At 48.3% G+C, this 27557-nt stretch overlaps 1 protein-coding gene and 3 long non-coding RNA genes across 5 annotated transcripts in view; 3 read left to right on the top strand and 1 right to left on the bottom strand.

The window, feature by feature from the left end:
- Nucleotides 1–6605: 6605 nt before the first annotated feature.
- LOC133063871 (uncharacterized) lies at nt 6606–9918 on the bottom strand. The gene is made up of 4 exons (XR_009694526.1): nt 9438–9918; nt 8730–8853; nt 8293–8509; nt 6606–8195 (listed from the first exon to the last, which is right to left on the bottom strand). It is a non-coding gene; the product is annotated as an uncharacterized LOC133063871 (long non-coding RNA).
- On the top strand, nt 8887–13501 carry LOC133063877 (uncharacterized). The gene is made up of 3 exons (XR_009694534.1): nt 8887–9069; nt 9787–10015; nt 10286–13501. It is a non-coding gene; the product is annotated as an uncharacterized LOC133063877 (long non-coding RNA).
- A 2600-nt stretch (nt 13502–16101) lies between these two features.
- The window catches only part of LMTK2 (lemur tyrosine kinase 2), a 72724-nt gene continuing 61268 nt past the window's right edge, over nt 16102–27557 (top strand). Inside the window, exon 1 of one of the 2 annotated variants that reach the window (XM_061153691.1) lies at nt 16102–16480. In XM_061153691.1, the coding sequence (XP_061009674.1) occupies nt 16396–16480 (85 nt within the window). In that variant the 5' untranslated portion in view covers nt 16102–16395. Of the gene's footprint in view, nt 16487–27557 lie in introns of both variants that reach the window. The other variant, XM_061153690.1, reaches the window with a different exon arrangement.
- Nucleotides 22102–27493, top strand: LOC133063875 (uncharacterized). Its single transcript, XR_009694531.1, has 3 exons — nt 22102–23669; nt 24333–27009; nt 27360–27493. It is a non-coding gene; the product is annotated as an uncharacterized LOC133063875 (long non-coding RNA).

Here is a 27557-nt window from a genome sequence, read left to right as displayed (position 1 = left end):
CTCAACAGGCTCCGCTGTTCCCCCCTCAGTGCCGCTCTGGCTGAGAGGTAGGACCCCCAGGCGGCAGCCAGTCTTAACAACAATAAAGAATTCTGCAGACACCGCATCGAGCCCTGGTGTTAAGGGACAGAAACCTTTGACTGCTGCCTGTCTCGGAGGCTCTACAACCCTAGACCTGTTTTTAAGATTTAGCAAAGTATATATATATTTTTGCACTGGGAGCAGCATGTGGAATCTTAGTTTTCTGACTGAGGATTGAACTTGTGCACCCTGCAGTGGATACACAGAATCTTAATCACTGGAAGGCTAGGGAAGTCCCAGACTTATCTTTTTTAAAGGAGGAACTCAAGTGAATTTCAAGGAAAGAAATACCGGCACATCATTAAATCCCACAATCTCTCTGAATGTTCTTTTAATCTTCCTTGAGGGCCTTGGGTTTGTACACAGTTGTAATCTGTAGGTACAGATATTTTGGGTTGCTTTCTCTTCTTCTTTTTCTTAGTCTGGTGTTTACTGCAGAGACTCCGTGTAGCGTGATGATTTAGCTTAAAGACCTTGTAACTAGCTGCCTGGGTATGAATCCCAGCTTGCTGTGTGCCTCTGGGCAAGTTCCTTAATCTCTCTGCCTCCATTTGCTTGTCTGTAAAATCAAGTTGGTGACAGTACCTCCCTCATTGGGTTGATGGCATGATTAAATTAGTTAATATGTGTGTGCACGGGGCTGGGTTGTGGCTAACGCAAGTGGGCAGCTGCCCAAGCCAGAAACTCAGAGCCACTCGCATGCCTCCCCTCCTCCCACATGCAACTGATGACCACGTTCTTTTTTTTAATATTTTATTTATTTGGCTACGCCAGATCGTAGTTGAGGCCCACGGGATCTTTGATCTTAGCTGTGGCATGTGGGATCTAGTTCCCTAACCAGGCCCCCTGCATTGGGAGCATGCAGTCTTAGCCAGTGGACCACCAGGGAAGTCCTGATGACTGTGTTCTGTGAGTTACATCTCGGGAGGCTTTCTCCAGTCCTCTCCTTTCTCTTCATCTCTACCCTCGCCACCTAGCCTATCACTTCCTGCTTGAATGATGCAAGTGTTCTCTCCTGAGTGGTCTGCCCTCTTCACTCCATCCTGGTAACTTTTCAAGATAGTGATTTTGTTTCCCTTAGATAAATGCCCAGCCGGGGGATTGCTGGATCATATGGAAGTTCTCTTTTTAACTTTTTCAGGACCCCCCCATACTCCTCTCCATAGTGGCTGCAGCAATTTACATCCCTGTCAACAGAGCACAAGTTTCCCTTTTCTCAACACTTGTCTCTTGCCGTTTTGATGACAGCCCTCCTAACAGGTGTAAGACAATAGCTCATTGTGGCTTTGCTTTGCATTTTCCTGGTGATCAGTGATACTGAGCACCTTTTCATGTACCTGTTGGCCACCTGTATGTTGTCTTTGAAAAAAAAATGTTCTGTTCCTCTGCCAATTTTTAATTGGATTATTTGTTTGATTTTGCTGTTGAGTCGTATGAGTTCTTTATATATTTGGGGCATAAACCATTTTATCAGATATACAACTTGCAAATATTTTCTCTCATTCTGAAGGGTGCCTTTTCATTTTGTTGATGGTTTTGTTTTCTGTGCGGAAGTGTTTTGGTTTGATGTAGGTCAGTGTTCTTTATAATTTCTCCCAATATTTGTCCACCCTCCTCTCCCCTTGCATATTCAGTCCCCACTCCCGCATGTCTCGGAGATGAACCTTTTCTCAGAAATGCCGAAAAATACGTGTGGGAAATGTTTCAAGAGATGGCCCTGGTACATTCGGTGAGCTGTCAGAATTATCTGCCTTTTGGAAAGATGTGTCACTCAAAAGATGCTGCCACTAAGACAGAACGGAATTCTGTGGAGCTGTGTCTGTGCTGTCCGGTAGGTAGCCTTTAGCCACAGGTGGCTGTTCACATTTAAATGTGACATTCAGTTCCTTTGTATGGTGATGTGGATTCCTTGAGGAGAGAGGCTGCATCTCACCTATTTTATTTTTTACATCCTGCTGCATCTATTATAAAGGCTGGCACAGATTAGCCATTTGATGTTATTTTTAATTTAAAAAACTCACATCTGTGCCAGGATTCCTGCCACAAAGTCTGAGAGGGCTTACGAAAGGAAATTGTGCAGCCAGATCATCACAACTCAGGAGGATGGAATCAGCGCCAATGAAATGGGGTGGGAAAGTGACAGCTAGGGGCCAAAGTCAAAGAGCAGTCAAAGGCTGACATAGTTGCTGTACACGATTCTCTTACTTGGCTCAGAGCTTCCTGGAGGTCAAAGTGAGAAGGGGAACACCATCAGTCATATGCTGACTGTCAGAGATGCCAGACATCTCCCCTCTATTGCATCAGATCTACTCTCTACCCTTCTCTGGGACATTCTCTGCCCTGGGAAGTAGAGCCACGTAGACTACACCAGCAGGTTCACTCCACCAGAGCTCTGGCACAAGATCAGAGGTGAGAGGAGAGTGAGGTAGGGCAGTCATCTCCCCCTCATCCTTCAAGGTCAAGTTGCCTTGAGTTGGCTGTCATCTCAAGTGAAGCTCATCCTTCCGTCCCTTGCTTTCTCCCTTCCTGGGTTCTGGTAACCCCCTCTTCCCTACTCCTTCCAGCAAGGGGTGATAACAACTCAACTGTTGTCTTCCACACCTTTGTAAACAGCTCCGTTGTAAATAAATTCTCCTAAAATGATTCTATTCTGAGGGTGCCATCTGGACGCTGAGGGACCTTGGCTGATAGAATATGCATTTCTCGGGGAAGCAAGCTTTTTTGGCCCTAAGTTTGAAAATAAATGTCTCATGTGGAATGTGATGTAGGAGACAGGGCATGAGGGTGGGTGGGTGGTGGTGAACCATGTCCCCTGAGCAAAGGCAAAATTGACAATGAATTTCAATGGACTGCTTCCTTCACAAGAGCCAGGAGCATCTCATTCATTCATTCAACAAGTAATTCTTGAGCACCTACAACATGCTAGGTACTGCTCTGGATGCTGGGAATTACACTCGAGGACAAGAGGCAACCCTGTGAAGACAGCTATGTGAGGGGCAGAGGTCCTGCGTCCTCGTATGTGACCTTGGGAGGGGTGGCTCTCAAACATCAGCGTCCAACCCCCCCGGAAGGCTGCTTAGGCACAGATCACACCCCCACCCCCAGTTTCTGTTGCTGGAGGTCCAGGCTGGGGCCTGAGAAGGTGCCTTTCCATCATGTTCCCAGGTGATGTCGATGTCTCTGGTCTGGGTACCACACTGACTTCTGACACCCAGATCTGAAAGGTGGCACATAGAAGGCCTCTCAGGATGGACATGTTCTTTTTCTTTTTAACATAAAATTTTTTGACTTGGCTGTGCTGAGTCTTAGTTGTGGCACACAGGATCTTCCGTCTTGGTTGCATCACGTGGGATCTTTAGTTGCAGCATGCGAACTCTTAGTTGTGGTATGTGGGATCTAGTTCCCTGACCAGGGATGGAACCCGGGACCCCCTGCATTGGGAGTGTGGGGTCTTAGCCACTGGACCACCAGGGAAGTCCTGGGATGAGCATATTCTTCATGCCCTCTATCAGCGAGGCATCTTCGCCTTGTCTTTTGTAGGCCACTTGCTAAAATTCCCTACTTAGTTGACTAGGGATTAGTCGTAAGAAACCAGGGGGATGTGTGTTTATGAAAACAGTGGCACTAATTCTCGGACTCTGGCTGGCATGGGAGTGCTGAAGGGTAAGGCCTAAACCTTCTAAGTGTTTGGAGACCCTCTACTGTGTCTCTTCACTCTGGTGGAGGCTGCCAGCTGTCCTCTGTATCTGCTGGTCCTTAATTCCCCGGTAAATGAAAGCCTTAAGTCTTAGCTGGTCACACAGCTACCTAGAAAAAAAGCCTACATTCCCCAGCTTCCTTGCAGCTAGGTATGGCCATGTGTCTAAGTTCTGACCAATGAATTTTGTTTTTAATTGAAATATAATTCGTGTATCATAAAATTCACACTTTTTAAAAAGGGAATTTCAGTGGTTTTCAGTGTCATTCACAAAGTTGTGCAGCCATTACCGCTATCAAATTCCAGAATGGCTAATGAGTTTTAAGTTTCCAAGAACCTTCCTTGAAAGATACTTTTTGCCCCTTCTTTGTCCTTACTTCCAGTTTGCAATCTGGAATGTGAATACGATGGCTGGAGGTCCGATTGCCACCTTGGACCATGAGGGTAGGACCAGACCCTAGGGATGGCAGAGTGGGACAAAAAGTATCCAGGACATCTGAGGCCTTTGTGCTGCCAAGACGGTTTGATCAGACTTTTAAATGAGAAAGGAATAAACCTTTGTCTTATTTAAAGCTCTCTTATTTGGGGGGGGGGGGGGTCACCCATATTCACAGCTGAACCTAATTTCTAACTGATAACCAGTAATCTGATGAATCAGCCTGGGTTCTTAGTTGTAACCACAGAGACTAATTCTAGCTGGTTTGAGCAGAACATGGATAAAGGGCATTCACAGAATCTCCAGGAAGGCTGGAGAATCTGGCTTGGAGTTTCCACCACCAGGAACAAGCCCCAAGCACACTTCAGAGCCAGTTTAGATTGGACACCCCCTTTAGAAGCAAGCAGCAACCCCTTTGCTTCCCCCCCATTTGGCACTAGATGTAGTTACAGACACCCCACTTCAAAGTGGATGTGCTGGCTACCCGCTTCTCTTTCTAGCCTCTGACTAGGCACCTGTGCATCCGATTGGTAGAATGCAGTCACGTGGCAGGACCCTAGCTTCACAGGAGGCTGGGAAATGCTCGGCAGCCTCTGCCTGCTGGCGCTGGGAGCCAGAAAGAATTATAAGAGGCCATGACACCCATCTCTGGCATTCCCCCACAGTGGTCGCCAAACCACAATCTCAGATAGCTTCTTGCTGCATGGAGCCTCTGGTTTATGTCTGTGTGGAGGGGAATCTCTGATGGACAGAGGCGCGTCTCCAGGGTTTAATCAGCTGCGCCTTTTAATGCTTTACATTGCCTGTCCCTCGGGACGTCACTGAACTCGTGTGGTTCCTTGTGAAGTTCACCTCCATCCCAAGCAGAAGCGTGTGCACGTGTGGCGAGCTGCTCAAAGGAATCAGGGAGCCCCGATCCAGCAGAAAATCCCCCTCTAGAGCTCCTGCTCTGGAGTTCTGGCCTTCTCTTCTTTATCCTCGAAAGGAGAAGAGCTCGGGCTTCACGACCGGCACAGAGGAACTGCCTCACGATGAGACCTGAACTCAGCGCAGATTCTTCATCCACAGAGAGCGCTGGGCTCCATGCCCCTTCCAGCTCTGCCCAATGTTCTGGGGCTCAGTGGCCCTGCGGTTCCTAAACCTCTGGGGTCCTTCCAGGATGCAAGTGTTGTTGACACCAAGGACCGGGAGCCAGAGGACTTCCCAAATGGCCTCATCTCCATTTCTTATTAATATTAAATAAAATGCCTGCTTGCTCTGCAGTTCCATTTCTGGGTGTATGTAAACCCCCAAAGAATTGATAGCAGGGACATATTTGCCATCCATGTCCTTAAGTAGCGTTATTCACAGCAGCTGAAGGGTGGAAACCACCTGTGTGTCCGTCAACAGATGGATGGATAAACACCGTGTGATCTGTCCTTACAATGGAGTATTATTCCACCTTAAAAAGGAAGGAAATTTTGGCACCTGCTACAACATGGGCCAACCTAGAAGACGTGTGCTCAGTGAAATAAACCAGTCAAAAAAGGACAAATATTATGTGATTCCACTTATATGAGGCACTTAGAGTCAGATTCATCGAGACAGAAGGCAGAATGGTGGGTGCCAGGTGGGGACTGGGGAGTGATTGTTTAATGGGGGTGCATTTCGATTTGGAAAGATAAAAAGGTTCTGAAGATGGATCGTGATGATGGCGCACAACGCCGTGAATGCCCTTGATGCCACCGACCTGCTCACCGAAAAATAAAGCAGCATGTTCTGTGTTTTTTTATATTTTACCATAATCATCATTTGAAAACGTCTGCTTGCTGAGAGCCCAGGGTCTTCAAAGACTCTCTTGGCTGGATCTATGTTAGCAGGACTAAAGCCAAGTAACCAACTGCCAAAACATCATCTCTCTCGGTCCACTGCTAATCGTAATCAATACAGAGAAGACTAACCAGCCAACCCTGCCCTGTTCTCGCATAAAGGAGGCAGCCCGTGTGGATGGCCTGGAGCCCCGACCCCCTGAGTCCTCACACTTGACTCATGGAGAGGTGCCGATCTCTGCTGTGATGTTTCAAAATCTGCACAGGATGTCTCGTCCTTCCCCACAGAAGCCAGCTAGTGGCTCCAGCCTCTCTCTGCATAGACACAGACACCCAGATTTGAATAAAGACACGACAAATACAATTCCGTCTCCGCGGCTCTAAACCATGCTCAGAAACAATGCAACAGGGCCAAAGTGAAAAGCTCCCCGCCACCACCAGACAACAGCAACCTCTCAAGTCAGATGTAAAGAGAATACGGGGAATGTGGCCAACCACCCCACCAAAAATAAAACACTCCACTGCCCTCAGCCGATTCAATTATCTCTCTAAAAAAAGGGCTTTTTTTTTTTTTTTTTTTTTTTAACACCTCGCAGCAGGCAGCAGATTTGGAGAGTTGGTGAGGATAACAGCTCATAATCAAGCGAGCGGAGCCCAAGGTGTACCATAAAACACGGACTGGCTAGGCCAGGAGCAGCGGCACCCTTGCACCATGAATACAAATGTTTAGAAATGGATGCTATTGTCCTAGGGCCACCTGGAAGATCTTCCATGACAGAAAGCCAGTTTTAAAAATTCTTCACGATTCTCTACTCGGGAGGCGATGCTGGTGACCAGGTCTCTGTCCCTGACTGGATGTTGCTGAGTGAGTCGAGTCTGTGAAAATCCCTTGGCTTAAAAACAAAAATAAACACACATAGAAAGCAAAGCTTCCCCTTTTCCCCTATGAAATACTTCAGGCTCATTACAGAAAAGTAAGAAAGTACCAAAAAAAAAAAAAGAAGGAAAGAAAGAAATGAATAAATTAAGGAAGGCAGGAAAAAAATGAAGAAGCATCCATAGTTCTGCACTTAGAGATAACCATGTTAGTATCCTAGTGTTTTGGTGACTTCCTCCCAGGCCTTATGAATATGAATGATTTGCATATGAATATGAACATGGTTCTACGCTGCCTCCTCTGACTTAATATGGCAACACAGCATTTCTGCTCGTTAACGTGGTCACTCCAGTCTGATCGCATCTACCTGATCCCTCTTCTTGCGTTTTAAGGCCTTCTGGCCTCTGGCCTCTGTCTCCTGCCTCGCACTTCCCTTTCTCATACACGACCTCACTGCGACTGTGCTTTTCTGGTTTTTATGCCTCCCCGTTCGCGTCTCTGCACTCAGGGCCTGTGCAAGGCCGTGAGACCCTTCTGGGTACCAAACAGCCCACCCTGTTAGACCCTGGTTCCCTGGCCAGGCCTCTCATCAGCCAGGGCAACCTCTGGGAACAGGGCCCCCTCCCCGCCTCCTCCAGCTCTCTCACCAGCCTGGATATAAATGGCTCAGGAGGCCTCGCGTCTTTTCCTTGCAATGCTTTCTGTTTTATTTTATTATTCATTTGTTTTCTTTGGCTGTGCTGGGTCTTCGTCGTTGCCTGGGCTCTTCTCTATTGCGGGGAGCTGGGGCTCCGTTCTAGTTTCACCGGCTTCTCAGTGCAGTGGCTTCTCTTGTTGCGGAACTTGGGCTCTTGAGGCGAAAGGGCTTCAGGAGTTGTGGCACATGGACTTAGCTGCCGCGAGGCATGTGGGATCTTCCTGGTTCAGGGATCGAACCCACGTCTTCTGCATTGGCAGGCAGATGATTCCTTACCCCTGAGCCACCAGGGAAGTCCCTGAAATGCTTTCTTGAAGGGTAAAGGAGTTCGTGCTTGGTTTTCTGCCCGGAATCGTTAGCTTACGTGGCTCCCATTCCTTACCCATCTTGATAAGAAGAAAGTCCCCGGTGCTTGTTCTGAAAGGAATCTGGGGTGTGGCTGAGGACGACCCACATAAACGCAGAGCGGGCAGAGGAGGACAAAGGTCAGTTTCGGGGGTGGCTGGAGGTGTTCACACACTCACGCCCGACATTCCCAGGTGCCAGAAATCTCCGTCTCCAGCTGAAGGGCTGCTGGAGGCGGTTCGTCTTCTCAGGTCCTAGGACAGATCTGCTGTCAGTCCCTGACGCTGGGGCCCCCTCTGCCCTGTCCTTCCTGGGGTCCCGCCAGGCCCTCTGGACTGAGACGAGCCTTACCTGTTCACCGGCGGCAGCCTTGCTGTCCCCGAGGAAAGGTGAACAGCTGGGACAAGGCCATTCTCCCCCAAGAAGAGACCAGGAGTGAGGAGGGAGACTGTGGCCCTGGACCCAAGTGAAGTTCGTGGAGGAAGGTCAGCCTCCCTGTGAGCCCTTCCTGCTGCTGTTCCAAAGCCGCTCAAGAACTTCCCCGGTGCTCCAGTCGTTAAGAATCCACCTTCCAATGCAGGGGAGACGGGTTTGATCCCTGGTTGGGAGGTTAAGATCCCACGAGCTGCGAGGCAGCTAAGCCCTCGAGCTGCTACTACTGTCCTCAACTAGAGAAGCCTGCGCTGCCTCCAAGACCCAGAACAGCCAGAAACAAACAGCTCCGCCCCCAAAAACATCCCACGGTCTCTTCATCCTCAGGGAAAACTAAGATGCCCCACTCTCTGAACCTGCAAAATGGGCACGGCTCCAGTCCTTCGGGACGCAGTGAAGTAACGCACAGGATGTGTCCATGTGTCACCCGGGACACAGCTCGTGACGGAGCATCCTCAGCGGTGTCTGGTTTGTCTGACCCTGGAATCGGAGAGAGGGACACACACTCACCCTCGAGGAAGAGCCGTGGTTCATGGTTACAACGGGTGTGTAGCAGCAAAAAGGCTGTTTCCAATCAAGCCTGGCAATTTTAAAAACGGCCACAGCTCCCTGTGATAAATTCACTGAACATCAGAGAAGGAACCACACCTGTCGGAGGATGTTGGAACTGCCCTAAACAGCCTCAGGCACGAGCAGGTGGGGCATAGGGAGGTGCAGGTCACCTGGGCCGCCCTGACTTGGGCCCTGGCAGGCAGCTGGGGCAGAGCCCAGGGCGCCCCTCCATGAACCGAGGCTTCCTGCTGGGCGAGGAACCCCAAAGAGCCCCAGGATCAGGCACCAGCAGCAAACAGTGGCCTGTGGTCTATCTGGGTGACTTCAGCCCCAGTTTTGGCCAGTTTGGTTCTGGGAGAGTTGATTCCGTACTTGTCGTTGTCTTTGGGGTCCCATGAAGGCTTTGTTTCCCCAGCCTTTAGGGTCAGACAAAAAAAATTAGGAAAGTTCCCCTTCCACTGCCCCCTCTCTGGAACACCCCGGGGACCCTGGACGGGACTGGGTGACATTACCGGAAACTAGGAGTCCCTCTGCCTCGAAGCGTCCACGCCTCGCCTCGTGAAATCCCCTTCTGGCCCACTGCCGAAGGAGGATGATGCTCACCAGCTGATGGGTCCGGGCGAGGCCCCAGCCAACCTGCCCAGCCACCCGGGGCGCACGTGCCAGCCCCGCCCTGGTGAAACTCCTCTGCACAGGCCGGCCTGGCGGGGCTGACGCACGTGGTCACCCCTGTCTGTCAGCCTCTGTTTTACCGGCTTGGGGCACGGGACGCTGAGCCAGGCGGGGTCTCCCAAAGCAGCCTGGTGCTCCTTGTCCTAGGACACTAACTCCTGACAGCAAAGGCCTTTTCTTTGTGTTCAGTCCGGTGCCTGGAACCCGGCCCAATGCATCACAGCCACCTCCTACGTTTGTTGACATCACCGGTGAGTGATGGGTGAGGAGCAGACATGAAGAGAGCACACGCCCTGCCCGAGAGAAGCCCTCAGTCCACAGACACGGGGAGGAATCTGAAGAGGCGTGTGGACCGCAGATGCAAGTTGCATCAACAGCAAGAAGGAAGGGCCTTCTAGGTGGAGGGAACACCTCCAAGGTGAGAGGCTCCATGTGAGTGGAAGAGAGGCAAGGAGGGCTGCTGGCCTGTCCAGTGGGAGGCCTTGGGTGGACAGGCGCTGCTGATGCTTTTAGGAAGAGTAGTGATGCTGCGGGAGGTGGACGGGGGCAGAAGGGAGGGGTGCAGAGGGACGCGGCGACCCCGTGGGCGGTGGTGGTCAGATGAGAGCGGAGTGTAGGTGACAGAGATGCAGGGTGTATGCTCAGTCACATCCGACTCCTTGAGACTCCATGGACTGTTGCCCGCCAGGCTGCTGTGTCCATGGGATTCTCCAGGCAAGAATACTGGAGCAACTAGCCATTTCCTCCTCCCGGGGATCTTCTCGATCCAGGGCTCGAACCTGCATTTCTTGTGTCTCCTGCATTTACTGGTGGATTCTTGGCCACTGTGCCACCTGGGAAGCCCAGAGAGAAGCAGAAGGCGTCACAGTAAAACCCTGTATCTGGCTGAACGAGGGTAAGAGGATTCAACCTGCACCAGATTTTCCGGAGAAGCTTCTGGGGTCGGGGGTGGGGTGGGTGCCCATCTAGCCCCGCCTCTAGATCAGCCTACAGACTGTGAGGTGGTACACCGGCTGGACACTCGGGCATCAGCCCGCCTGGGTCCCAACACGCCACTAACCCACAGCCACTCAACAGTGGTGGCCGGAGATCCACTGGTGACAGGTGCATTCCAGCAGTGAGGATGCAGCGGATAACTCCACAGAGAGGGGTCACCTCACAGGACTTCTGTTTCAATGGAGGCTGACCAGCAATGCGCCAATGAGCTCAGAGAGTGAAAACGCCTCTGCGGAATGATGGCATGGAGTCCAGGGGTCAGACAGTGACAGGGACAGGTCACCACGGGAGGCAGCAAGCCGAGATGTCCCAGCATGTTCTCTCACCACCAAGTGCAAGGACCAACTGTAGCTGATGCCCGATGAATTCCTGAGGGTCTGATCCAAGAGCAGTCCCGCGGCGCTGGCTGGACCCACAATGAGGAGCCGCCAGGGATCCTGGCAGAAGCTCGCAGAAGTAGCGGACACTTGGTTTCAAGGATCCTCTGATGCTCTGAGAGGCTGCACAGGGCCCAGAGGTGGCGGGAGAGCAGTGGACAGTCACCGAAGAGCCGGGCTTGGGCCCGGGACACAAGTAGCCATCAAGGGGGCCGGGCAGGAGGGATGCGTGAGCCAGGATGACGCAGCTGCTGACACCACCTTGGACCTGGAACCGTGCGCTGCGTCCTGGCTGCTGGGGCCCCAGATGGCCCACCTGGTCCCTAGACCTCATGGTGGCAGGTGACCTCCCGACTGCCAAGATTCCTATCAGTTGCTTTCTCAATATGGGTAGGAATTAGCTGCTCGGCAGACCAAAGAGAGAAGAAACCCAACCATTCATCGCTGGAGGAGTTTCTGTCTTTCGCAATGGACAAGTTTACTTTATTGAACAACTACTGCCTACAGGGTACTATTTATTTTCCCCACCCCTACTTCAGCCCCCACCAGAAAGCAGCCCCTAAGAGGGCCTGGGGGGCGCACATAGGGCAATTTGGCACACAGCCCTATTCACAAAAGGTCTTCAGTGTACGCTTTTGACGTTACTCAGTTTTTTAAAAAAATATATGTATTTGGCTTCGCCGGGTCTTTGTGGCAGCGTGCATGATCTTTTTTAGTTGCAGCACATGGGGTCTTTGATCTTCGTTGTGGCAGGCGGAATATTTAGTTGCGGCATGTGGGATCTAGTTCCCTGACCGGGAATCGAACCCCAGGCCCCCTGCGTTGGAAAGGTGGAGTGTTAGTCTTGGACCACCAGGGAAATCCCTGACATTATTCAGTTTTTTGATTTTGAAACTCAGCAAGGACTCTGGAGCCAGGCTGCCTGAGTTTGGATCTGCCACTTACTAGCTGCGTGACCGTCACTGAGGTGCTGTTTCCTTGTCTGTAAAAAGGGACTGTCAGTAGCTTACACTAGTCACAAGAAGCCACATATTGAATGATCCCATTTATAGGAAATGCCCAGAGTAGGTAAATCCATAGAGATAAAGGGCCTCCCAGAGAGCTCAGTGGTGAAGAATCCGCCTGCCAATGCAGGAGACACAGGAGACGGGTTTGATCTCTGGGTCGGGAAGATCCCCTGGAGGAGGAAATGGCAACCCACTCCAGTATTCTGGCCTGGAAGATCCCATGGACAGAGGAGTCCGGAGGGCCACAGCCCACGGGGTCACCAAGAATCAGACACGACTGAGCAGGCATGCTCGGCTCAGCACGGCACAGTCTAACGTGGTGGAAGGGCTGGGAGCTCCGCTGCACGAAGTCACTCAGAGACTCAGGATCCGTCTGTCTAACGTCTTCGTCCTTCTCTGGTGCCTTGGAGTCCTCTCATGGGTCCACTTCAGCCAGCCAGATTCTGAGCAGGCAGATATACAGACAAAAAGCAGATGCCTGGTTTCCAAGGACTAGGAGGAGGGACGCAAATGGGGAGTGACAGCAAATGTGTACAGAATTTCTTTTAGGGATGATGACAATATTCTAAAATTAGATAAAGTTTAAAGAGTTATTACTTGCACAATGCTTAGAGCAGAACCTGACACACAGAAAGTGATTCATAAGTCACTTTTTTTTTTTCCCCATAAGTCACTATTAAGTAAAACTCACTTCCACAAGAAGGCATTCACCCTGTTGAGCTTGGGGAAGCTATGCTTATAACGTGATTTTAAAGTGATATCCCCTTCTTGAACCTCACTGTCTGTTGAGTACTTTTTGTAAATCCTGTAACTTATCTTGTGGATAGCATCATTCATTCATTCATTTTACCATATTGGTGCCCTTCCCCCCTCCATAAATGGGTGGTGACTCTAGGCTCTGAATGGCCATCACTTCCGGTGAGCTGTCCCTGACTCAGCTGTAGACAAAGGATCTAAAAGGCAACAAAAGGTGAGACTGTCACACAAAGGCATTCAGAAGGAGAGTTGGGGATGAGGTGTGTGGCCTTTATTTCAGTGGTATAGGACTAGGAAGAGATGACTTCTAAGTTGTGTGGTCTCTTTATTTGCTCAGAGCTGAATTAAAGTAATGCAACCACAGAAAGGATTCAGGTCAGCAAGGAGCAGTCATAGGGACCTTATGGAGGGTGCCCGATGGCAAGACCAATAGTGCACATAACAAGTGGTTCTGTAGGGGGGAGAGAGCTCTGACTGGTACTGTTTGCCAATTTCCATGGTGTAAATACTCAAGCTATAGGCATGATAGCACAGGAGTTAGAGTTGGCAAGAGGACTTATATACCATTTCTACTGGACAGCTATGATAGATATAAATAACCCCAAAGCATAGATAACAGTAAATGTAGTAACATAATTGACTGTTTAGAATTTGGGACTTTTGCTTTTAATAACAACTTTGAGATATAATTCACAAACCACCAAATTCACTCCTTTAAAATGGATTTTAGTATATTCACAGAGTTGTGCAAAGATCACCATTATTTAATTTCAGAATATTTCAAACAGCCCCCAAAGAAACCCCATACCTATTAGCAGTCAATCCTCATTTCTTGCCTTGGCCTTAGACAACCACACACCTAATTTCTATCTCTTTGGATCTGCTTAACCTGAATACCTTATAAAAATAGAATCATAAAATATATAAACTTTTGTGACTGGCTCTTTTCACTAAGCATATGTTTTCAAGGTTCCTCTATGTTGTAACATGTATCAGTACTTCACTCCTTTTTATTGCTGTATAATATTCCACTACAAGGATATAACATTTTGTCGATTCATTCATCAGTTGATGGACATTTGTGTAGTTTCCATCTTTTAGTTATTATAAATAATGCTGCTATGAGTGTCAGTGGACAAGGTTTGATGTGGACATATGTCTTCATTTATAGTAGGTATATATCTAGGAGTAGATTTTTTGGGTCATGTGGTGACTGTATGTTTAATATTTTGAGGACCTGTCAGATTATTTTCCAAATCGGCTGTACCATTTTACATTCCCATCAGCAAAGAACAGGGGTTCAATTCCTAAACATTCTCACCAACACTGATGATTTTCTGTCTTTTAATATACCACTGACAGAACCCTCTGGATTCATGCATTCGATCCAGCTCAGCCCTGAAAACATTTAGGGTACCTGCTGAATGCCAGATCCCCAGAGATGCATGCTTATCCAGTACTAAACAAAATCTATATCCCTGTGACTCCAGCCCTCAGCCTGAGCTTGCTGGCAGGACAGACAATGCCTGTGTAGTGATGGCCTGGCTTAAAAGAGAAACTGGAAAAGCCTGAGCACAGGGGAGAACAGCCACAGGAATCCTGAAAGATGTGGCTTCTCATTTTAGGGATCTAATCCCAGGTTGTTCCAAAGGCTGTTTTGTGATTCCTAGAGGAAATGAAACAAAGCAAACAGGTTCTCATTTGCTTTGCAAATTCTCTAACTGGAAGTCTTCAAGACCTCAAGAGAAGTACTGGGCAAAGGTGTGAGCAGTGAGGTAGTTTGTCGGGTAAAGCTTTCCATTAGACACCGTCCAAGGAATGTGTACCTTAACCCCTCTTCTGTGAAGTGGAAAGGAGAAACGTTTTCTAAAAAACTTTTGGGCCACTTGAGTAATAACGAAACCTGCTTTGGGATTGTGATCTGACGTGTTGTGGTTGGAGCGCACTTTAATTATGATTAACAACCACGAGGATTACGAGGGCTTTGGCTGGGCCGGCACTGCTGTGGACACATCCAGGGACTCCTCCTGGGACACAGGAGGAGCATTCCCCGGCTCCCGGAAACTTGAAGTCCAGAGCTTCCTTGATCCCAGTAGAAAGTAGAAGCACAACAGGTGACTGTGTCTCTTTTCTCGACCTTTGCCTTCCTTTCCTTTTGCACACAGAGATCAGCAGACAGCCATGGATGCTTTAACCCAGCACTTCCACATTCCAGCTATTTGTTTACTTAGGTGTTTATTGTCTTGCCTTATATGTCCAACAAATACTCCCTGGGCATGGTCTGTGTGTCCTGAAGGGATCAGCACCGCAGAGAGCTGGCATTCGAGATGGACTTGAGGAGTCCAGAGAACTGGGGAGGCCCCCTGCCGCCAGCTGGTAGTGCCCCATCTGATAAGATTCAAGTCAGTCCCTCTCATGCACACACTGGACTATGAGTGCGCTCTCCGGAAGAGCCCAGCATTTCCCCAACTTCCAAGCTTCTGCTCATTGTTACTTCTACCTGGAAAATATTTTTTCTCTCGCCTCTCTGCAGTAGGATGGTCTCTCCTCAACTACTGGCTGGGCCTTTTCTCTTGGTGGGGAGAGGCGGGCACCCAGGCCAGGCGCTACTCCTGTAGAGAATCTCTCCTGGAGCCAGGCCTCCCGTTGGTGCCAGGCACCCACAGCTGACACATGCACCGTTCCTGTCCTCAGGGAGCTTACAGTCACAGGAACAATACAGCCTGGCAGCCAGGATAGCAGTGGGGCCAGGGCCACGGGTGCACTAGGAGATGACAGTCATTTCTCCTGGGGTTGGGAGAGGCCTCCTTGGATGACTGTATTCTTCAGGTGAGTCTCCACCATGGAAAGGGAGTGTGCCAAGTGGCAAAGAAAGGACAGGAAGGGCACCGTTGTCAAGGGGAACAGCTTGAGCTCAGGAGCCGAATTAGCGGGCGCGAGGGGAGACAGTATTCTATTCTTGTCAAACTGAAATAGAAAAGCCCAAAGCTCCTCGGTGGCTGAATAGGTCAACCTAAGAAGAGTCTAAAACGCCTATTACAAGTAAAAAAGGCTGAAGACAAAAGGGGCCTATTTTTACGCGTTTTTAAAATACTGAGAAAAAAATTCAGGACGGATTCTGGATGCTTTTCATCGTCTTCTTATACTTACCTTTTTTCCAAAAAAAAAAAAAAAAAAATTGCTGGCATCACCTGCTGCCCATGCACGCCTGTGTCTGCAGGAGGCGCACCGGCGGCCACCGTCCCTCCGCCAGGGCGGTGGGCGGGGCCTTCCGAGCCGGTGTGGAACTGACGACTGGCGGGACGGGCTGTCTATCACGGCGTCCCGCCCCTCCCGCCCTACGTCACATGACGCAGCCCATCATGGCGGTGGGAGCGCGGCCGCCGGGGCCCGCGGCTCCGCAGAGGGGTTGCCGTTGCTGCTGCTGAGAGGCGGCGGCGCGGGCAGGCGGGAGGGCGGGAAGGATGGTGTTTCCGAGGTCGGAGCGGTGGGCGCGGACCAGGAGCCGGGCTGAGGTGTGGCCGAAGCGACGCGTGCCCGAGAGCAGCCGGCGCGGGTGCCGCTGAGGCAGCGGAGGGAGGCAGGACCTACCGAGGGACAGACCGACGGACAGGAGGGAAGGCGACCGGAGAGCCGGCCCCCGGGGCCGCGCGGCGGGCGAGATGCCGGGGCCCCCGCCGCCGCCGCTGCTGCTGCTCCTGCTCCTGGCCGTGGGCCGCGCCGGGGCCGCGCCACTTCCGCAAACAGGTGCAGGTGAGCGGGCCCCGGGCGGGGACCCGGCGGCGGGGGGCGGCCGGGGTGGAGGCGGCGGGCCTGCCCGGGGCGGCAGGCCTGGTGGAGCCCGTGCTGAGGGAGGTTCTGCCGCAGGGGCGTGAGGTGGGGGCGGGCTGCCTCTTCAGGGCCGAAGCGGGGGCGAGGCTCTGCGGATGGGGCCCGGGGGGGGGGGGGGGGGGAAAGGCTGCGAGCCGGGCGGCAGCCCCCATCCCCTCCCCGGCGTAGGCTGCGGTCCCGGCTCTGGACCTGTTGCCCGAAGGTCCTCAGCCTACATCGCTTCCCGGCAGTTCTGCTTCCTTCCCCAGATGTCACCTGCCTCCTGTGCTTTTTTCCCCCCTCACATCTTATAATAAGAACCGTTTCTTAAGCCTTAATCGTACTTTTTAATGCAAATGACTTTGGAGAGCTGCGCAGAGTTTGTCTTCTCTCCCTGCAACTCTTTCCGAAGTTGTCAATTGATTTCAAAACGCTGTGCTTTTTATTCGAATTGGATCTCTGGGGATGAGAAGGAAGCAGCTCTATAAATGTCTTTATTTTAGGAAGCCAGTGATTAGAGTAGCAGCCTTTGAATAACTATTGACAAAATGGCCCAGGGGGTGATTGAAGTTTCTATTTTAGCTATGTCAGTGTGTGATTTTATTTTTCTCCCATCGTTTTCGTTTGTGGTTTATTTTCCCCGATAAAGCTTCAATCCAGGAAAGCATCTCAAGTTGGATAATTTTTTTTTTAAGGAAAAAAATAGGCTAATTTGATGTTACCTGCTGCTGCTGATCTTTGAATTGAGAGGAGACTGAAATTTCACAGAATCATGGAATTTTAGAGATGGAAGAGGCCTTAAAGAAAATTTAGTACAATTTTTATCGTTTTGCAGTTGAAGATAGTGAGGCCCTGGGGGTCCAATGATCTACCCAAGGTGACACAGCTAAATTGTAGGTGGAGCCACAAGTAAAACCCAGGTCTTAGATTCCCCTAGTTGTGTGATTTTTCTGCTTTACCGTATCAAGTCTCTTGGCTGTTTAGGATACTCTTGAGGTGAAGAGTTATTTTAGAATGATGTTAATTGGGTACAGAATGTGGAAGGTACTGTCTCTAGTAAAGACATATTTTTCAAGCATATCTACAGTGGAAGCTAAATATAATTGTTTCCAGAGACACACCAGGTTATGTCATTGAGTGCCCTTTAGTGGGGTATTAACTGTTATCATTGTAACATGTAGTGTATCACTAAATTTCTGCCATTGCCTTAAATCAAATATTTGTGAGGTGAATGTTTTCTGATCTGATAAGAAGAGTGAACATTATGAGGAGTGTGTAGGCAGCCCAGGTAAGAGTCCCAGAAAGTACCTGGGAAGTACCTCCCTATAGTCTAATACAGGGAGGAATGTCAGTGTTGATATTGAAAGATATTGATGGTGAAATGGAAAGTTAGCAGCAGAGTAGGATAGTGGATAAAGAATATGCAAGCAGAAGGGATTCAGGAAGTGTCCAGATGACTTTGCACTTCATTGAATTTGTACATATTTTGGAAAACAGATTCTATGTAGGAACCTTTGGAAATGTGTCTGCCTATAAATCTCTTAACATGTATTTTATTCCGTTCTTTTAAAATTTTATGGAGGTATGAGTCAAAAAATTGACGTTTTTGTTGGAGTGAGACAAAGCAATCAGGAAAATTAATCCATAAATAGAAATATCAAATCTTGGCATTAAAAAAGACATAAAGAGCTATTTGGTGACATAGAGCAGCTCCTGTAGATTTTCCCTTCGTGTTTGTTGCTTGGATGGCATTATGGCGAGACTTGCGACATGTGGATGACAAGTACCTGCCGGGGTTAAATTATTGGGAAGGACGCACAATCTCACATAGATCTGAGAGTCTGTATTTCCGTTCAAAAGAGATTTTTAATAGTGGTAATGGAGATGGATTGTTGACCAAGATGTATTAGATCAAGAGAAAGAAAGAAACCTTTGAGCTAGTCCTGATAAGTGAGCTCGATGATCAAGAAAGAGGAAGCCCTCTGGAACATACATGGGAGATAAAAGAACAGTTAAACATTGAAAACAGTAACTCTCAAGCTTTTGATTAACTGGGGCCTGTACTCCTTACACAGGGAAGTCTGGCCACTTTCAGATTCCGAGTAGATTCGTTGCGTTGGGTCTTTGCCCCCTTGGTCTTAATGCTGCTTGAAGTTCTAACTAGTTAATAGTGTCTTGGAGAAAGCATGGCTTATCAACAATAGGTTGGAAAAAATACTTGAAATTTAGCCTTTGCCATGGGGAAATGAGATGGTTAACTAAAATTTGGCTTTTAAATTAAAATTCATTTATCCAAAGATTTCTTTGTCATCCAAAATTGTTTCTAGATTCTGAAGTTGAAAAAAGATCATTTACCTGTCAGTCACGGGTGAGCTTTATGAATATGCAGATTGCCTTTGCCATCAGGTATGAAGGCATTTCTTGGTTGAATTTGGGGGGTACAGTGGATCTCTTTATCACTTACGTCCCTTATGTCCTCCCTGGGGTGGGGGCTCCTTTTCTGAGAATCTATTTCTGCAAGGACTGGTCCTCACTTAGGAACCTTTCATAAAGAGAGGAAGTCCACTGTTGTTTACACACACACACTTCAGTGCGGGGGGGGGGGGGGGGGGCTCCTTTTCTGAGAATATGTATTTCTGCAAGAGCTGGTCCTCACTTAGGAAGCTTACGTAAAGAGAGAAAGTCCACTGTTTTTTACACACACTCTTCAGTTAGCAAATGTTTTTTACACACACACGCGCACTTCAGTTACCAAACTAAGATTACAGTTAAGTCATTCCTAGCTTTCTTCTCTTGGAGAGTACTTAGGTGCCTTTTGCAAGACTCTGAATTCACATCATAAAGAAAGATCGGGTACACGTGAGGCATTCTTCTGAGTCCATCGCTCGTTATTAATATCAGGATAGTGGTGAGACTGGGACACCCACTTGCATTGTTCTGTGGCATGTTAGGTCACAGAACACAGAGGAAGCTTTTAGCAGCTCTAGATACAGGACCTCATGGAAGTCTGTGAACCCGGTGGGACTCAGTTATTGATTAAACATTAGCTCGTGAAACCTGGGCTTTTATTTTAAACAAACAAGCTTGTGTCTTGAATAAGATTTCTGAAGTAAAGGAAGTGCTCTCTAAAGTGTGAGTTTTTGTTTAACAGCTTCTGAGAAATAAAAATTATTTTCAACAGGTTTTTTCTTCAGATTCTTGTCAGGCTACATGACTGTGAAGCTTGAGATCTGATTTAGGCTGGAAACGCTGTTAATTGCTTTCAATTGGTGATACCTTGGGGTTAAATAAGTGCTCTTATTTGCCTAGTAATAGGAAATAGGGCCAGCAACTTTGTAGTATCAGCATTGACGTTATCACATCTCTGCAGTTTTGCTAACTGTTGATGCAGTTCTTTTGAAATTTAGAGAGTCCTTGGGCCCTCTGTGTCTCCTGTGGGCATAGACAGAGATAGCGGCTGTATAGATAATAATTTTTAAAAAACCACCCTGTAATGTAAACGTCACGTAGGGGATGGCCAAGGTTCTGAAATGGTTAAACAGACAAGTCCTCAAAAAAGTCCTTACACGCGGGCATGTAAAAAGAATCCCAACTTCTCAGCCCAGTTGGGAGTAAAATTCATGTACCCATCACAGGAGGAGCAGGTCCTGCAACCAGAACTTGGCCTTTGGAGTTGGTCTGGGTGTGAGACCTCCCTCTGCTGCTTCAGTAGCTTTTAAGACCTTGGCCCGTCACTTGGCCTTTCTGAGCTTCTTAGACTCACTCAGCTTTTAGAAAGGGACGGTGATGATATTTACCTAAGGGGTTGCTGTCACGTGCTAGCCACGTCTGTTACAGGTCAGACCCTTGACAACGTAGATTTCTTTGTAGATTCGGTGGGTCGTCATAGAGTTGACTAATGGTAGGTGCTATTGTCAAAGAAGGAACTCAGCATGGGAGCCGCTTAAACATGGAGTGCCTGAAACTTACAGATGTTAAGAAAAAAAAAAAGTCTCTGTTTCTCAAAATAACAAGTTGTGATGGGTGAAGATGAGACCCTTTAGAGAGAAATCTGGCTTACCGAAGTATGAGTGTTGTTGCTTCTTGAAATTCACAGCCTTGGGGAGTTATGCTAGAAATTTTTAAGATGATCTGGATCAGCATGCTTTTATATAATAAACCTGTTTTTGAATGTCAAGATGACTAAAGCTCTTGGATGTGAACGACTGCTGGTTTTAACTTACTTAAAGGAACCACAGGCTATCTAAGTTGGTTTGATCCCAAACAAAAATTGTACACTCGCAGAAGGCATCCGTGAAGGCAGCAGGTTCAGCTGGGCTGTGCTCGGACCAGCCCAGGGCTGAAGTTTCCCCTTAGAAAATGTCATTCGGAGAGATGAACGTGACAGACTTGCTTTCTCTCTCACTCACTCACTCTTAAAATCATGTGTTTTTGCAGGCTTCTAGTGTTGCTTCACTCTGAAATTTTTATGTATTACTCAGACACGGGGAAAGGGATATTATAGAAAGGAGAAGCTGGACAAGCGTTCCTGGTTGAAAACAGACTGCTGTATCTGAGGTGGTTTTTAGACTCAAATCTCTATTTTTCTGTGATTCCTGATATGAAGACGCTGTAAGAACCCTGAGGAAATGCGGTGAAAGCTGTGTCGGGGCAAAATATTGGAGTGAAGTATTTTTAAATTGTAGCGAATGACTAATTTGGAACCATGCCTTGGCATTACAGTTATTTGCCACAGAGAGAACAGGCATATCAGAAAAATAACCTCGATCTTTCACAAGAAGGTTCTGTGCAGAGGTTAGCTCAGTGCAGAGATTGCGAATTTCACTTGACTTTATTGTGATTCAAGTGGGGAAACATGAGAACAGCTGATGCCAGACGTCTCAGGTGCCTGAACCCACAGCCCAGCGCGTGCTTTTCCTCCTCTGAAAGCCCCTGCCGTTTCTCCCCTGGCTGCGGAAGAGCGGTTTGCCCCCCTTCTGCCTCCCTGGGGCTTCAGCCGGCTGGTGGTAAACCTTCCATTTTGTTTTTGGCAGCTTGGCACATTTTGCATTTTACTGTGTTTGTTTTAAAAGGCTGGAGTTACCATCAGATCAGATCCCAGATGCTGGGGTGGGGCTGGGGTAGCCCCCAGCCCCCGCTTGGGCAGCGTTGGGCAGGCAGGTCATTGCAGCTGGGTTTCTGCTGCCCTGGCCTCTGCTCACCCTGCTCCATCACACTTTTTTTTTTTTGCTGCACCAAGAGGCCTGTGGGATCTTAGTTCCTTGGCCAGGAGTGGAACCTGGGCCCTCTGCAGTGGAACGGACAGTCTTAACCTCTGGACTGCCAGGGAATTCCCCTCAAGGCACTTTCTTACCGGCTAAATTGATCTGCTCAGAGTTTGCAGAATATGCTGTTGTGATTCCCATCTTCTGCTTCACATTCTGTTCGCAGTTGCCTGAGTCTTACCCTTGTGTGTCTTAGGTGCTGTCATCTCTTTGTCTTGTCTTTTCTTTTAAACCTCTCTACAACCCCAGTTTCCCTACTAAGACCTTTTTCTTTGCCCGGGCTTAGTGATTGCTGGGCTTCCCTGGTGGCTCAGATGGTAAAGAACCCGCCTATAATGCAGGAGACCTGGCTGTGATTCCTGCGTCGGGAAGATCCCCTGGAGAAGGGAATGGCCACCCACTGCAGTGTTCTTGCCTGGAGAAGTCCTTGGACAGAGGAGTCTGGAGGGCTACAATCCATGGGGTCACAAAGAGTTGGACACGACTGAGCGACCAACACTTTAGTGTTTGCTACCCCTAATGAACTCCTAGGGTGTCCCCTTGTGGGGCAAGAGGTTCCAGGGGATGCAGGATGAAAACATGGGAACTGTTTTTTTTTTGACATTGGAACTTTTAAATTTATTTTCATTTCATCCTTAAAATATGTTGACTTTCTGAAGGTATAGAATACATTGGTACATTTGTATGATTTTGTAAACAAATTTACAAGAAATGGAAGAAATACAGAGAAAACTTACTGGTGAGCTGTGTCATCAAAAAAGGTTTTGGGTTTGTGTTACAAGCCTACCATGTGCATTTACCAAATACCACCTTTTTAAAAAAAAATTATATATTGGAGTGTAGTTGATTTACAATGTTATGTAGTTTCAGGTGTATAGCAAAGTGATTCAGTTATAGATATAGCTAGTCTTTTTCAAACTCTTTTCCCACTTAGCTTATTACAGTATATTGAGGAGGGTTCCCTGTGTTCCACAGTAGGTCCTTGTTCATTATCTGTTTTAAATATGTGTGAATGTGTTAATCCCAAATTCCTAATTTATCTCTCCCCCTGCCTTTCCTGGTGGCTCAAACGGTAGAGAATGCCTGCAATGCAAGAGACCAGAGTTCGATCCCTGGGTCAGGAAGATCGCCTGGAGGAGGAAATGGCAACCCACTCCAGTATCTTTGCCGGGAGAATTCCATGGACAGAGGAGCCTGGCCAGGCTACAGACCATGAGGTTGCAAAGAGTCAGACACGACTTTGAGTGACTGATACTGCCTTTTCCTACCACCTGTTTTAACTCCTGTCTCTTCGTCTGGATTGCAAGCCTTAGTATTGCTCATGTTTGCGTGGTATCCCACATTTAGTTGAAGTTTGTGGGTGATGCTGAAGTTTGATGAAGGTGGTGCTGGAGAACTGAGTTCCCCAGACCAGTACTCGAATGTCCATGCGTTGAGAGGGTGTCAGCTTAGAGCCTCTCATTCTCCTGCAAACTTTATCTTCAGCCAGCCCCGTCCCTCACCCGGAAGGAGGCCGTTTATAGTTGTTTTATTTTTAGTTGTAAATGTTTTCTTTTAGAACAATTCTAGATTTACAGGAAAGTTGCAAAGATGGTACAAAGAGTCCCTGTGTATCCTTTGTCCAGTTTTCCCTTTTGACACTTGTAACAACCAGGAACCGGTTCTAATGCATGATTATTAATCAGTGCCCAGACTTTATCAGGGTTCTTTCCTGTTTCCTCACGTCCTTTTTCTTGTTTCAGGGTCCCACGTGTGTCTGGCCGTCACATCTGCTGGGGCCCCTCCGGTCTGCTCCCTGTGTTGGTGATCTTGGCATTGTGAGGAGTACTGGTCGGGTGTTTTGTAGAGTTATCCCCCAGCTGGTGCGTGTTTGATGTTTTTCTCGGGATGAGGCTGGGATGCCGTGTTTGTGTGGGAGGAATCCCACGGAGTGACAGTGCCGTTCTCATCACGTCATGTCAGGGGTGTGTGCTCTCAGGACGACCGGGCCCTGGTCCCTTGGCTGAGGTGCTGTTTGTCAGCTGCCGCTTCTGCCAGTCACACACCCCCTTCTCTGTACCGCGCGTGTGCCCGGCCCCCACGAATAACCCGCCACCTCCTTGAGGGAGAAGTGTCTATAGAAGTTACCCAGGATTCTGTGTAGGAGATTTAACTGTTCTTCCCCGTGTGTTTCCTTATTCAATTATTTATATCAGTATGCACATGAGGATATTGATTTTTGCACTTTGGGTTATAATTCAATACTGTTATTTATTTTGCTGCTTAAATGGGCCACTGGGAGCTCTTTCAGTTGGCTCCTATGTCCTGCAGACACATATCCATCTTTTTTTTTCCCCAAGCACTTCCTTGTTTTCTGGCGCTGTGAGAAGCTGTGGGCTCCCCTGCTCCAGTCCATGTCTCCCAGGGCTTCCTTTTATTGGAGGGTGATATTAGAAACTGGGATCTGGGCCCCAGGTTTGCCCACCGCTGCTGCTGCGATGTTTATAACGGGGTTTTGATCCTCTGCTTCCTGTACCTAACGCCAGGTGCTGGGAAGAGAGCAGGCGAGGGATTTGGCGGGACCAAGGGCCTCTTAGGGAGGGACGGACGACTGGGACGGACGCTGTGCGTGTTGGACCCTATCACTTGGCCACCTTTTAACTTTTTCTTAACACCATCGTAAATACTACACATTCCGTGCTTGTGGTATAATGGTACTGGCAAGAAGTTATTTTTATTTTTAGAGCAAATATTGTTGGAAGCTTTTATTTACTCTCTCCAAGAGCAGCCTCATCTAGAAGAAGATGAGGGAAACCTGTTAAGCTTAAGGCTACAGTTAGAATTACTTCAGGGAGTCTTATCAGCTTTGGAAATTGCTGAACGGAATTACAGGCAACTCCTTTAATTGGTGAAAGTTCAGATGAAATGTCCAGTGGCAAGTCACTTGAAGAGCACAGAGGGCTGGAGCCTTGCTTTGATCTTTTTACAGAGCTTTTGGTTTCTTTTCATTTTTTTATTATGGAAAATTTCAAACATACACAGAAGTAGAATAATGAATATAACAAACCCTCATGTGCCTGTCACCGAGCATCAGCAGCTTTAAATTTATAATGTTGTTCACTTGTGCCTTTTTCACCTGCTTGGCGGCCCCCATTGGTTCAATATCAGTCCCGGCCACAGTATCAGTTCAGCTGAAAATGTTTCAGGAAAAAGTAAAGCTGTTTTTATAAAAGAGAATCACTTACATCAAGATCAGCTGGGTGCTTGTAGAAATGCAGATTTGGGGGGCCTCCAAACACACCAGCTGAATTGGAATTCTGGAGGTTGGCCCAGAAATCTGCATTTGTAATACTTTTCTGGTGATTTCTCCAACCCCACAACACGAAATGCTTGATCGTGCTGCATGCGCGTCCAGTCGTGAAGTCGTGTCCGACTCGCTGCGATCCCCTGTAATGTGGCCCGCCAGGCTCCTCCTCTCTGCATGGGGTTCCCCAGGCAAGAGCAGCGGAGTGGATGGCCCTTCCTTCCTCCAGGGGATCTTCCCACCAGGGATGGGGCCCACGTCTCCTGGGTGTCCTGATGTGGCAGGCAGGTTCCTTCTCGCTGAGGCCCTGGGAAGCCTGTCTTCCACTGGACACGAGATGATGTCAGTTATTTAATAGGAGCCTGTTGACTTGGGGCGCTTGTGAGACTCAAGGAAGGAAGAACAATTTAAAATTAAAAAAAATAAAACTAAAATAGTAATGTCAACGCCTAAGATCTGAAGCGATCTCTGCTCCTGATCACCGTACGTGAATATTGTTCTGAAGAATCTTCCTGTGAGGAGTTATGTGTGCTATAACCACAAAGGAATGTAAAAACTTCAGGGCAGAATACACACCACCTACCACCTCAAAGGCCTTTTTTTGTTTTCCCACCCCCCTGTAACTTTAACCCTTTCTCTGGGAGGCAGTGTAAATAATAACCTCTTTACATTTTATAAATACTCTGTATAAGTAATCAGGAAAAGAGCTGTGAGCTGGTGGCCTGACAATCAGCTGCCAGTGCTGTAGCCGAGTGCCTCGTGGTGCGGATGGGCCTGCCCCGGCCTGCCGGGTCCCAGCCCAGCAGGGAGACTCGAGCAGGTGGAACTCAGGACGCTCCCTGCTCCCAGGTGACAGGTGTGCTCGCCGTGTGACAGCCCCTGATTCTTGACCTGTAGGACGGCAGTGCAGTATGATAACCATGTCGTTAACATTTTGCTATATAAAAAAGTTAGTTTTTCTCAGCTGGTTTCTTTTGGAATAGCCTCATATTTGTAGCCCATTTTATATTTTTCAACAGGTAGCCTTTTTTTAAGCTTGTAGATGTATTTTAATATATTTGCTGTGAGTGTATTGATATGTACAATATATGATGAGCTAAAGAAAGCAAACTCTCTCTCAGAATGCTTCAGTGTGACAGCTGTGTAATGAGTTGGGTTTGATTAAGAACATCATTGACCCACACACTAGTTCAGATAATTCTGGACTTTTTTTTTTTTTTTTTGGCAACATGTATGCCTTACATAGGAGAAAAGAATTTCATTTTAAGCATCTAGGCTAGTGAATTTTGAGAGAGAAGTTGCTCTTATCCAAAAGTGAAACCACTGTGATGTCATTTTTAAAAACTCATAGTTTTTTTTTTTCCTCTTTGAGGTCCATGTTCAAAGTCCATCCTGATAATGTCTTTTTTTCCCCTTTTGCTACACTGGACAAGCGGCTTGCTTAACGTGCTGTAACTGCAGCCTTTAATTATGGTGAGTGAATCTCTAAGCCATTCTGGACTTAGAAGCCAGAGGTGGATGAGCTTGCAGTTATTCTGCACATTTAAAATATCTCCTCTGACCAACCAGTAATTGTAAAATTCTGTAGCTTCAGCTTCTTACTGTAGAACCGAAGGCTGTGATCTACTGGTTACCTCTCAGATTAGCCTCTGCATTTAAAGCATCTTTCACGCTGCAGATTCTTCCTCGGAACCCTCCATAAATTCAACCTGTGCTCCTTTCAGAAGGAAAAAAAATTCCTTTGCCCAGGGCTGCCTGGCAGCGTGCCTCCTTGGAGAAAGGTTCAGTGTCAGCAGCAAGTGTTACTTTCCAAGGATGTAGCTTGCCGGTTCTGGGCCCAGAGCCCCCCCGCGCCCCCTCCCCCCGACTCTGACTTCAGACCGTCATTAAAACGCAGCGCACCCGGATGCTGATTGTTGGTGAGGCACTGAAAAATAACACACGTAACGAAAATAGTGCCCTGGGAACACTCCCCCAGAGGCCTGCTGCCGGGGCACACGCCAGGAGTCTGTAGTTCTACTTGGTTTGCTTTTAAAAAAAAGAAATTAACTTCAATCAAAGATCTGATAACCAGTTCTCACCGGTTCTCACTCGCTGTTCAAGTGAGACACTTGGTGGGCTAGTCCAATTTTGGACTTTTTTTTTTTTTTAAATTGGAGGCTGATTACTTTACAATATTGTGGTGGTTTTTGCCATACATTCACATGAATCAGCCTTGGGTGTACATGAGTTCCCCATCCTGACCCTCCCTCCCCATCCCATCTCTCAGGGTCATCCCAGTGCACCAGCCCTGAGCACCCTGCCTCACGCGTGGAATAAAATCTTTGTGCGAGAACTTCAGAGCAGAAAGGCCAGTTCACAGGGGAGGGAGGTGGGGCCCGGGGAAGGGAAGCAGTGGGTCCAACGCAGTGGAGCTGTCACAGCCGGACTCCGCTGTGGGCTGAGGGGACCTGACGCCCGGCCCACC

Source organism: Dama dama, chromosome 10 (genome assembly GCF_033118175.1).
Source record: "Dama dama isolate Ldn47 chromosome 10, ASM3311817v1, whole genome shotgun sequence".
NCBI classification, from domain to species: Eukaryota; Metazoa; Chordata; class Mammalia; order Artiodactyla; family Cervidae; genus Dama; species Dama dama.
This window is presented reverse-complemented; position numbering and strand designations above follow the sequence as displayed.